General features: G+C 37.2%; 1 protein-coding gene across 2 annotated transcripts in view; it reads left to right on the top strand.

Moving 5' to 3' along the window:
* Positions 1–10341, top strand: part of LOC106469850 (DNA topoisomerase 2-binding protein 1-like) — a 17525-nt gene extending 7184 nt beyond the window's left edge. For both annotated transcript variants that reach the window (XM_013930364.2, XM_022398413.1), the window contains exon 3: positions 5833–10341. In XM_013930364.2, the coding sequence (XP_013785818.1) occupies positions 5833–9929 (4097 nt within the window). In that variant the 3' untranslated portion in view covers positions 9930–10341. The remainder of the gene's footprint in view (positions 1–5832) is intronic.
* Positions 10342–13304: the final 2963 nt, after the last annotated feature.

Raw genomic sequence — 13304 nt, forward strand, 5'->3', positions numbered from 1 at the left:
AAATAAATATAAAAAATATATCAATATTATATTTGCCTGAACAAAATAGTTCACATGAAAAATACAGTATCCTTAATTAAGAGGGAAACGATTTGCAATGTGCCCTCTATCCTGGTACTGTATATAAGCACCTCATTCAGATAATGTTATCATTTTTTTCTCGACAAAACGTTCACTAATGAGTTTCTCTGTGTTATGATCGTTAGGTGGTAATTTGAGCATTATTCGTTTTACCCAGTTGATTTTTGTTAAAAATAAAAAATGTTTTGTTTGACAAACCAATATACAGCACAAATTTGTGGATTATTATTTCCAGCACAGAGGAAAATCAGGTCTCTATTATCCCACCTCTGATATGTAGGGGGGTAGAAGCACTCTCGGTTGAGACTGTCAGTTAGCCTATTGTAGTGAGATGGAGACGTATTTTGTTCAGTGGTGTTCCTCTGGGAGGTTGCAATTGAGGGCAATCCCGAACATTCTGGAGAGAATTTAGGTTCACTTTTCCTGTGCCTTCTTTTATTCTGTTGGCTTCTCAGGAGGCCACTTTGTGATAAGCTGCCTCATGCTCTCTTTTTTTCAGTTGGTCCATTGAGTGTGTGATGTTTTGGATCTTTCCCCAGTTGCTTTTGAGCCTGGACCTTACTTGATGGCTGAAAGGTATGGGAGTGAATACTTAGTTTTCCCTCCATCCACTGACATTTTGATTCATGCAGGGAGGTTTACTGCTCATTCATGTGAAGCTACAGCTGTACCTTATCTGGCATGGTTGTTGGAACTACGTGATTTTGCCTACCACCGCTAGGTGGAAGCATATTCCGACTCTCAAAGAATACACCTGGTTCTAGAAATTACGGGTTCTAGAGTGGACTTTATAGTTAAACTTAATAGATCAAGGCCCCTCTGGTGGGGCAGTGGTAACTCTATGGACTTACAACTCAAGTCCAAGGTGTTGTCCTAAAACTAAACTTTGTTGGAAGACTCAGGATCACCAAGACCATTGATGACGAGCTGGACCCATTGTTAGCATGCACAATGATTTGATTGTTGGCTTCTGTATTTATCCCTGTCATCGTTAGTGTCTTGACTTTCATTGGCTCCTATAGGGGGTCATAGTTTTGCCCCTATTTGAGGGTACCAACCCTCCAACATCAGCCCCTCAGTCCATTGGTATCTAGAATAGATTTTGTCCATATCCAAGGGTTCTGCTGCTCAGTCGGAACACCACCACCAGCTTTGGTGATTATTGTATGCCTTCAGGATCTGTGGGAGCTCAGCTCCGAGAATCTCTGGATGTGTGGTAAACCTTAACCACAAATCTATGGACACTACAGGTCCTTGAGTCAAGATTAGTCATTCTGTTCACATCTTCACTACCATTATCTACCCAACCTATAGAGTTTGTCTCTCCTCCATATTCTCAGATTTTGGAACTTAGTTTTAGGGCTATCAGAGTTTGGGTAGTCTGGGGGTAGAGAGAGAGTCATTCCAGTTGTTCCAAGCTTTTATTCCTATCAGTTTGTTGGGCCCAAGAAGACAGAAGATTAGTGTCCAGTCTTCTATTTTTCTTATCTATATTCATTCCTAGATTCTCCAAGGTTCATAAATGACTTATTTCTCGCTCTGAGTTGTTGTTTTTTGCTAGGTTTATGATGTCCAAGTTCGATGTAGTTTGCTCCTACCTGCACATTGCCATAGTGGAGATGTCCTGCTACTGTCATCATTTTTTTTTTTTTCACAAGGATCAGGTAATGCAGTTCAGGATTTTTACCTTCGGATTAGTATCAATACCACATAGGCTCTGCCGTTTTGTATGGGCATTTTCTTTTCACATCCAATACCTAGCCCAGTGCACACACCATTTCATGGATGACTGGTTATTACTGACACCATCTCGTCAATTGTCTGAACATCACACCCGGATTCTACTTTTAGAAACAACCAAGGCAGACTTCATTCTCAGAGCTCAGACATCTATTCTTGCTCCAACTATATGTTGTCAGTCTGGGTATTTTTCATCATGTATCTCACTCCTGCTCAGCAAACTCCCATCCAGCTCCATGCTATGAAACAGGAAGCCTGACTCTTACTTACCTCTCCTTCTCTCACTGCAGAAATGTTTCTTTCTCTTTTGGGAATGTGGGCATAACTCGATTCCCTCATGCCTTTGGGATGAGCACATAAGAGATCCTTTCAATGGTCTTTATGTGACCAAGGGATCATAAACATCAATTCACTGGATTCCCCATTTTCATTATTCATGATTGTTGTTTGATCTCAAGAAGTTGTTAGATCGAGACATTACTAAGATATGGTTTCCTCTGCCACTACCTCATCCAGGAATCCATTTCTTGACGAATGCCACGCTTCAGGGACGGGGTGCATATCTCAACAGTCAGGAACTCCAGGATGATGAGGCTTCCCTACACAGTGCTTTAGACCTTCTTTCTTTTCAAAAGGAGATGCCTCATGGTTTGGGCTTATTAAAGGGAAAATTGTCAGGCTTCACTCTAACATTTCCATGGTGGTGTCTTGCATGTCAAATCTTGGATCTCCTTTCTCAAGACCATGTCTATCATCATGTCACCCTACTAGTTTGTCATGTTCCACGGGTGATTACTGAAGTAGCAGATCAATTGTCTCAACCCAAACAGATGCTCCTAACAGAATAGATGCTGCATCACAAGGTTTTCTGTTGGATTGGCTCTCATTTTAAAACATTGATGATTGGTGGATTGACCACTCTTTGGAACACCCAACTACTGGCAATTTGGTCTCCAGTACCTCACCCTCGGGCTTTGGCAGTGGATGCATTCCATCTCGACAGGATGGGATTACAACTCTAGGCTTTCCCTCCAATTTGCATATTACCCAAGGTACTAAATATGATTTGTTCCAACCCATGGTCGGTTGCTGTTAATAGCATCAGATTGGCAGCTACACCCTGGTTTCTGCTTCTTTGGTACCTTCAGGAGTGCCCACCTCTTCCATTCTTCTGGTCATTTCTGTGGAGGCAGCCATGATCTGACATGGTACACCCAGATATTCAGAAGCTCAAGCTTCAGGCATGGAGGTTATGCAGTCCTTGACAGTCAGGGTTTACTTTCTAAGGTTGCCATTTATCTGTCTGTCTTTGCTTAATCCCATGATGGACATTTTTCAACAAAAATGGCACCCTTATTGGCAGTGGTGTATTGAGAGGCAGTTAAACCCACTTCGATCATAAGTGCCAACCATAACTTGTTTTTTGACTTGGCTCTTTCACTAGGGTTTTGCATCTTTCACAATCGCCCTTTATAAGGCGGCCTTATGGACTACTGTTCAATACTCAAGAAAAAAATCCTTTGAGTCCCCAGTACTCTACGGCTTCCTCAAATCCCTTTGGGTCCTTTGTCCCAAACGACTGTTCCAGTTACCTAACTGGTACATTAAGTTTACATTACATGCTCTTTCTTAACACTCATTGTGACCTTAGAATCATGTGCTATGTATCCCTGAAGTTTTATTTTTTGTTGCTTCTGACCTACAGACATTGCTGGTCAGAGTGGTTTGCACTGATTGTCCACAGGATGCTTTTTCATTCTACCTATGTCCTCAGACCAGTTCTTCTTCCCTAAGACACTCTCAGAAGGGGATAAATTCTTTTCACCTATTCATCTGATCAGTATTTCTTACTTTTATGGCTGATCAGGTTTTGATCGTTTATGTCCAGTTAGGGTCTTGAAGGTTTTGTTGCCTGCACTAATGCCTTTATAGATGCTAGATAACTATTTATCATTGGGATCATTCAATTTCCCAGGATTTATCCTCGGTTACATTGATGAGGTGGGTACAGAATTGTTCTATATGATTTATTCTGGGCTCTCATTTAAGACGAAGAATCTTCTGCGAGTCACATTACATCAGATTCATGACATTTCTATGTCCTTAGTGGCACAATACTTTTATCTCACATTATTTGTATGATCTAGCAGTATCTTCAGCTGAGAGTTTTCGACTAACCCCTGTAGCTATCTTAACCATTTCCATTATACAGAGGAGTGAGTATTTTCATTAATGTGCTTGTCTGTACTTTACATTTCAGGATCCCTTATCTCGTTTTCACAGGATCACATTCTATGGTGAGTGTTGCCCAGGCAGGTGTGCTTTTATCAAACCAATTTCGCACTAGCATCCACTAATTCAGTGTACTTTATCCAGGTTGCAACAGACTCTGTAGAAATAAGGTGTTCCGTAAGACCACCTAGAGGCTGACCAGGTAGTATTATTATACTATGCTAGACTGCCACTCATAGACTATCATTAGTAAAGCATAAGGGGATCCTCATTGGATTGAATAAATCAGGGTCAGGTTGCCTTTAAAAACTTAGGGATCTTCTTTCACCTATTGCACTGTTTCCAGAGCATTGTTCCTCAGGACTCCTCAGTGTGCATTACCCCCAGATTTTACTAGTGGAGCTAGGGAGTCCTTACCACACCCGGTTTCCAGTCACTGGTGTGGTGGACAGAGGCTTTTCTTCCAGAGTGTTAGACTGAATTTCCTCCACTATTGGAGAAGAGGGCAACGTTGTGGGCCCTCCTAACCGTGTCCCTGGATGTTTTTTTCCCAGATGTTGATTTGAGAGGCACCAGCCTTTGTGGAAGCCTACTTGTAATACCAGTTCTGATTTGATGCTCTGCTATACGGTTGGGTTGAACATGGCCTTTCTTTTTGATCAATATTGATTCAGTACAGTGTTCATGGAAGAGGGTCCATTGTCCCCTCATCATTCCGGGGGCAAGTGGAATTTACTTTGCCCACATTGTTTGGGAGTTAGGATGAGGGTTCATAAACCCAGACTGGATAAGTTCTGTTTCCTCAGGTTGAGTAAGGCATACAAAATCTTGTAATTTCAAGCCTGGGATGTTGCCTTTAAAACTTCTTCAGGTTGAGGAGAAGGTTTGTCCACTTCAGTGTTGCTTGCCTTCTTGTTGTGATTCGGATGGCTACAGGTTGGGATTCACTCGTAAGTATATATATATATATATATATATATATTGCAGTCCAATTGCCCTACAACGAATGTGTCATATAGAGATCATGGCCATATAATTCCAACCCTGAGTAGTGGAACCTCAGCTATCTGGTTGGGGCCTCGCACACTCTCCCACCCATCCTCCCTACTAAGAGCCAGTGTTATCTGAATGAGGTGCTTATATATAGTACCAGGATTGAGGGTGCATTGATGTAAGTGGAGAGTGTCACAAGACATGTATATCTACAAGGGCAATTAAGTGGGGTATAAAAAGCTGGAGCAAGTTAGAAAAAAATCAGATCAATGCTTAGATGGGCAATGGAAGAAACCCTGACAGTTGAGTAATAGCTATACTGTGAGGTGAGGAAAGTATTATTGGAAATACATTTTTAAAAAATGTAACATTTGTTTTTCCACATATACGAGAACTAAATTGGTATATGCTATGAATTTTCTACATTTTTATTATAAATTGGTTACATCACTATTTGACATCAGTAGAGCTAGAAATCATCCAGACTTCTCCAGCAATATGTGTATGTTGTTATTTTTCAATTATTATAAAGGATTTTTTAATTAGAACTTGAAAAATAATGTTATTAAAAACTACTTTCATAGTATTCAGTATGTTCAAATGAAGCCTAAAGTAAGACTTCCATATGTCTGCTGTTAATTTAATTTTTACACTAAGTGTATAGTTATATTCTTCAAAATATTTGTGTGTGTGTGTGTTTTTTAATATAATATATGCATTTGATTGCTTTACTAGATTTTGAGATAATGTTATTTTGTGTAAATAATAATTGGTATGTTTTTGTAGGGGAGGTTGGCTCCAAAAAGTACCATGTAGCTGCCAACTTTAGTTTACCAGTCATGCTACCAAACTGGGTGGAGGAATGCTGGGAACAAGGACAACATCAAAGGATCCATGCATCCGATCCATGCTTTAATATTTATCGCTGTCCTGTGTTCAAGGGGCTTAACATTACTGTTTCACAAATTGAAAGTGATGAAAGAAAAAAAATCCAAAAGATCATAGAGGACAATGGTGGGAGTTATTCTGGTGCTCTCAAAGCTAAAGAAACAACTCATTTAGTTCTTGTAGAACCAAAAGGAGAAAAGTTTAAATTTGCTAAAACATGGAAATTGTATTGTGTAAAAGTGGAGTGGATATATGATAGCATCTCGGCTGGGTATTGTTTGGATGAAACTTTGTATCAGTTAGTGTCCGAAGCAAAACAGGAACAAGAAACATCAACACCAAAGAAAAATAGTGTTTATCCAAACCAACAAGCAGTAGATTGTAGTACAATAGCTAATGTTAGTTCAACTAGTCGACTTGATGAGACAGCTCAAAGTGACATCACTATTATCACTGCAAAACCTAACAGGAATAGCTCTCTCCTTGAGAGTTTAAATAATTTGAATGTCAAAGAAATTCAAAAGAAAGGTAATTTCTTAGATGGGTGTCAAATTTTTCTTTCTGGTTGGTCAGGCCAACTCTTAGAAAAATTGCAAAAGATAATCAATGCAGCAGGAGGAATGAGATTTAACAAATTAAGTGAAAATGTAACTCATGTTATTGTTGGAGATCATAGCGAAGATCACATCAGACTGCTATCAGAGAATTCAGTAAGACCATTTGTTGTTAGGTTGGAGTGGTTAATTCACTGCTGTAAAGAGGGAAAACTAGTGGATGAAAATCCATATTCTTGCTTAGACACTGTAGTAAGCAAATTTCAACCAGAGGCTATTCAAATTGGATTAGAACCAACATCCTTTAAAGAAAAAGATAACATGGAACAACGTATTTCTTTAGAAAAAAACAGTGCTCCAACAGATTTTAGTGATATAATGAACCAGTATCTTCCAAGTGACAAAACCATGGATGAAGTGTGTTTGCCTCTTGCCAAAGAAGCCAACGTAGCATATGACAAACATTTGTCAGTTTTTAATCCTCAAGAAGAAAAAGCAGACGTGGATAATGAAAAACAAAATGATAATGAGGAAGAATCAGATGCTTACATATTTGATGGCTTAAGAATTACCATTGTTGGTTTTGGCCTGAAAGACACTGAACTACTTGCAGAAATGGTTGAAACAAATGGTGGAATACTAATAAATGACACAAACAAGATTACACCAGACATTGCTGTACTTCCATTAACAGGGGGCAAGGTAGATGTGTTTGCTAAAGAAATTGTGACAAATTGCTGGCTACAGATGTGTTTAGAAAATGAGAAGTTGTTATCATTTAATGGAAATCCTCTTTTTAGACCTATTGTAGTAAAACCAGAGAACTCTCCACTAAACAATTGTGTCTTGTCATTTAGTCAGTATGCAGGAACAGAAAGAGATTGCTTAATGCATTTGGCAGAGGTTTTGGGAGGTACATGCCAGGAGTACTTTGTACGAAAGGCAAATAAGAGTCGTGGTCTTCTACCTAACACCCATCTAGTTGTTCAGAATCCAGAAGGAAGTAAGTATGAAGCTGCTAAAAAATGGAATATACCAGCTGTGAAAAAGGATTGGCTTCTAGAAACTGCTGAAAGTGGAGAGAAAGCACTAGAAGAAGATTTCTTGGTAGATAGTGAAAGTGTTAATGTTGAAGATAAGAAACTGATTCAAAACATGGAGAAATGCAATAGTGAGGTTCTTAAAAAGAATGATGAAACAAAAACTGAAGAACAAAGAACTGAAAACTTAACTGCTGCAAATCAAGAAAAAGAACTGAAATCAAAATTGGACACAAAATCAAAAATGCATGACCAGATTCTTTCATCAGAACAAGTGAAAAATGATACTGACCAAAGAAAGCCAGCTACACCTCTTATCATCAATCAACGGGTCAAAGAACTAATGAGAGATGAAAAAGTGACACCACAGAGAAAGGTATCAGATGGATCATCAACTGGTGTATGTTCTCCTAGCAATTTTCTGATCCCTGGGGTAGAATATTTTCCCCAGTATGATGTTACAGATGCACTGAATTGTCTGGATTCACCTGGAAGTCAAAGAACTCCTGCAATTGAAAATAGTAGAAGACGAAGGTCAAGCTTGCCATTGGAAGATTTCTTTAAACATAACTTATCAGTTGCTCTGAAGAATTTTGGAGCTAATGAACAACCAATAGAGGCTGAACCACAAAACAAAATTGAAAAAGGAGATATTTCTGAAAAAAATGAATCTTTTCACTCTAAAAATAAAAGAGAGAGGCCATTGGCTGGAGTTGTTCTCTGTGTTTCCAAAAAATTAAGTAGCAAGCAGGGTGAGCTAAATAAAATAATAGGTTTGCTGGGAGGAGACTATTGTTGGACTTATGATTCAAAATGTACTCATTTTGTTTACCAGGGTAAATCCAGTGACATTACCAGAGAGCTGAAATTAGCCAAAGAACAGGGCAAGCACATTGTTTGCCCTGATTGGGTGTATGCTTGCAGAGATGAGAATGAACTAGTAGATGAAAGTTTGTTCCCATACTCCTTTAATCCAAGAATGTCACTTTCTGGACAAGTTTCAACCAAGAAAGTGCATGTAAATTATAGTCAGTCAGGGACTGAAAAGGAGTTATCCAAAACACCTGTGAAAGATGCCAAAGGTTTTATAAATAGCAGTTCTTATGAAATATTTAATGAAATCAAAGATGGGAGACAAGAAGTGTCAGGTGAAACACAAGCTGAAGTTAGCAAACAGTTGGAAGAGATTATGTCAGCAACAAAAACTGCCAAAGCAGGAAAATGTCTGAGTAGAAGATTAAATAGTTCCAATGGTTCTAACTCTTCTGTGAATCAGAATTTTTCGGATAGGTCGAAAATTAAACCAGAGCAAAATGTTCAACATGAAAATGCAGGATCTAATGGGATCATAGCCTCTGAAGCTTCACAGAGTGTACCTATAACCTGGGATGATCCATTAAGTCGACAAGAGAGAGAAAAAATAGCTGAACAACTTGCTAGGAATGGAAAACAAACTCAGGAAACACAGTCTCTTAGCCCAACTACAAATCATGAACCAGAGCTTGAAGTAGAAATAACAGAACCAATGAATGATAAGAGCTTGGTCTCAGAAAGTGATAAATCAACTACAAATGTAAATGTAAATATTTCTTCAAGTGGATCAACTAGTAATACAGCAAAAGTAAGTAATTCAAACATTATGAAATTTATGTTGTCTGGTCTGTCAGAAGAAGAAAGAGATGACTATTCTGCTCTTATAGAAGAATTAGGTGGAAAGGTGTCAGACTTGAAGTGTGTAGACAAAACGGCCACACACTTGATTATGAAACAACCGCTAAAAAATGAAAAATTTTTGGCCAGTGTTGCATCGGGAAAGTGGGTCTTGCACAAGTCTTACATGGAAGCTTGTAGACAAGCAGGCAAGTTTGTGGATGAAAAAGACCATGAATGGGGAGGAAAGGCTTGCCATTATCTTTTAGCTAAGATGCCTGAAAAAATGGTCAAAATAGCTTTATGTCCCCATCGCTGGCGTGTTAAAATTCAAGATGAATGTTTGAAAAATCCAAATTTGAATGCTGGTGCATTCAAAGATTGGAAAGTTCTGGTGTTAGCAGATAGGCAGAAGACTTCCACTTATAGCCGTATTTTAACAATTGGTGGTGCAGAAGTGGTTCAGGCAGCACCACCGTATTTCAACCTACAAGGTGTTACTCATGCTTTTATAGACCTCCCAAACAATTCACTGAGCAAAACAGACTTGGAAAATTTAGCATCTGCAGGCATACATTGTGTGAAACCAGAGTTCCTAGCTTTTAGTTTAATAGAAGACCCTTCTCCTCCTCCATCTGAATGGTTAATACCTGAAGTAATGCATTTTTTACAGGAGTCAACTGCAGATAAAAAGCGAAAGTCTGGAGAAACAACTGCCATAAATACTTCAAAACGGACTCGTAAAAGATGAGCTCTAAAATGTGTTTCATTGTCAGTTTCATGTACATAGATTAATATTATACTTGTACATAAAAATGTTTAAAGTATCAAATTTAATGTAGATTTTGAACTCTGGAGGGTTAGATTTTTGTCTTGTAGTTCAAATGAATGAGTGTTACTAACTTTTTCTATTCAGACTCTAACACTTCCTGTGTTAACTTGTAAAAAAATTTTGTGAGCAAATATTTTTAAGTTTTTCTAAATTACCTCAGTGATTTCTTCTTTGTATTTTGTGGAAAATGAAGTCTTTATTGTTTGTCCAGTATGTGAATATAGTTACCACTTTCTTTAAAGTTTTATTATTAAATAGTAAATGATTTGCTTAAGGTACCATGTATATGCACTATTCTTAATGCAAATGATTGACTTGTTTATTCTATGAATCACATCCCTTTCTTTGAAATAAAGATTTTATTTTACCAACTTTTATATTGCCAGTGACATTATTTATTAATTAAATATTAATTAAATATTTATTATTAAATTAATGTTTGCTCTCTCTTACTTTTTCTTTGTAGAAAGACATAATTTTGTTGTGAGCCAAAATAATATTAAATAAAATATTGCTTTTTTCAATATCCATATACAGCAAGTGTTGCAAATGTGTGACAAAAGTAGGTTTCAAATACTGCAAGTTGCCATGGTAGTGTTTAGTGGTTGGCCTGTGGATCATAGGATTCAAGGCTTAGCCATGATGCTATGGAACTCATTCTGAACTTTAGTTGTGGGCACATTGTAAAAGTGAAAGACACTTAATTTTATTATTCAGCCCATAAAGCCAGACAAGACTCGTATGATGGTAGGTGTACCTAACTGGTTGCCCTCCATTTGGCCAGTTGTTCAAAATTAGGGACAGCAACATCTGAACTGTACTAATCTCTAATCTGGCCTACAAGGTTCAAGTTGAAAATTATAATAGATATACTTGTATAATATATTCAAAGCATTTTTTAATCCTGTAATGTACTGATAAAATAAAAAATAGAAATAATGATATGTTAATTAATCACATTATTAAAACAGCACTGCTTATTAAAGCTGAACTTTGTTTCAGGCAAGAGTTGGTGTTCTTTCTAGCCTATTAGTTCAAAATTTGGTATAGCTATGTGCAGATAGTCCTAGCATCTTTTCACGTAATCTGAAATATATTGTACTGGTTTTCACATAACATTTAGGAAGAACATGGGTCCTATTGGTCCATCTCAACTGTTCCATCATCTAAACTAAATAAATTAAAAAAAACAACTTAAAGCCAGCACTTACTCATGTACTTATCAAGCTTTCTCTTAAACTCACTTAAATTTGCTGTTTTCACAACATCTGACGGCAACCCACTCCAAAGGCCAACCACCCTATTAGAAAAATAAAACCTCAACACTATCAATTCCCTTTACAATCTTAAACACCTCAGTGCAATCGCTCTCTGACTTTTTTTTTTTTCAAAAGAAAACAATTTGAGAGATTTCAACCTCTCCTTGTATGACAACCACTTCATCTCTGGCACCATCCTAGTAACCCTTCTCTGAACCCTTTCCAACAATTCAATGTCTTTCCTAAGGTAAGAAGCCCAAAACTGAACCCATTATTCCAAATGAGGCCTAACCAGCAACCTATACAATGAAATTATAACATCTTTAGACTTGTAATCAATATTTCTGTAGATACAACCTAAAATCCTATTTGCCCTACCACTAGCAACGGCACACTGCTTGGATAGCTTTAGACTGATCAACTATTACACCAAGATCCCTTTCTTTCATGACATTGTTAAGGTTATTCCCATCAAAATTATACTTAAAATTCAAATTATGTTAATTATGCCCTTAAAAAACAAATGTACTGATTTTTTTCAACAAACGCTCAACTGTAAGTTGTTATTTTACTTTACATTCTTCTTCCAAATCTCGCATCTTCCACGATGTCGTGAGCCATTTTCTTTCAAAACCCCAATCACCGAATATTTTCTCTTTTTCAGCCCACTATTCGTTAAAAGAGTTGGCTGGTTACTCTCTAGTTTATCACTGCTAAATTAGGGATGGCTAATGCGGTTAGCCTTGAAATTGCTTTGCGCAAAATTTTAAACAAAACAAGCTCTGTCAAAAAGATGTACCTTAACAATCATGAGGAATTTTCGTGCGTGTGTGTTTGACTACGACAGTCTAGCAGAAGGTCCAAAGAATACACTTAATAAGATGTCTAGTTCTTTGACTCCTCAGTTGCTTCATACTGTAGTGGAAGACATTGCTGTGCTTCCAACGGTAGAGCAACGAGAATATCATTTATGTCGCAGGTGATTAACAAAATTGTACTGATGGAGTAATTGTAAAAGCTCTTTCACAAAGTGGGTACTCGAATGTATTATAGCTCAACTCGGTATTATACAAGAACTTTAAACACTAATACGTTTACTGAGAGAAGCTGTGTATCGTGTAGTATGATGACAAATATTTGTGGTTTTCTAGTAATAAACATCTACCGAAGTGTAGGTTTCAGTTTGTGTGTGTGAGAGAGAAATTTGCGGACTTAAATGTTAAAATACAAAGTTTGGTTTCACATGGTGAACAGAGCACAAATGGCTCATTGTGTAGCTTTGCGCTTAAAAAAATAGTGTCTGTGTATTAACTAGGGGTGCGTATCTCATCACAGTAGTCGATACGATACGTAACTAGATAACAGAAGTTTTATCAACGGTTTGTTACAAAGTTTAACAGTCTTGTCTGTAATTTATTATCTATATTAATAACATTGTCTTATTTACAGTGCTTTTTCAAATTCTCAGGTTTGATCAACCAAAATTGCAGCTGGCAAAAGAGGTAAAATAGAATAAGTTAATATCAATCTATCTGTTTTGTTATTGTTAATTTGTTATGTTACTTTACATGTAATGTTTTTGATAAAAGAACCGAAGACAACATGTAGTACTCAATACTCATCTTCCTTTATTGAATCATTAATGTTTAGCAAAAATACTTTATTAGAAATTCTTATTTTTTCTGTACAAAATACTTATAATGTTTACTGAAAGCTTGCCAAAGTTCGTGACGATAAATCATATCGGACGATGTATCGATACAATCGTATCACGGTTTCACGATACGATACTCGTATCGCAACCCCTATAGTAATAACAAACGTAATGCGAAAAACGTTAGCCTCAGGTTTTAGTGAAATGTCTTGTTCACCTATTAAAGTTTCTCTTTTTAATAACCAAATACCAAGAAAGTAAACATCATAAAAACAAAACACGTTTCAAACGTACTATACTGAGAATTAGGTTGAATATAGGGTAACTAAGTTTAATACACTTAAACGTGTTTTCCGTGTTAGAATTTAAAACTTAATGTCC

This window comes from Limulus polyphemus, unplaced genomic scaffold, assembly GCF_000517525.1.
Source record: "Limulus polyphemus unplaced genomic scaffold, Limulus_polyphemus-2.1.2 Scaffold3684, whole genome shotgun sequence".
NCBI classification, from domain to species: Eukaryota; Metazoa; Arthropoda; class Merostomata; order Xiphosura; family Limulidae; genus Limulus; species Limulus polyphemus.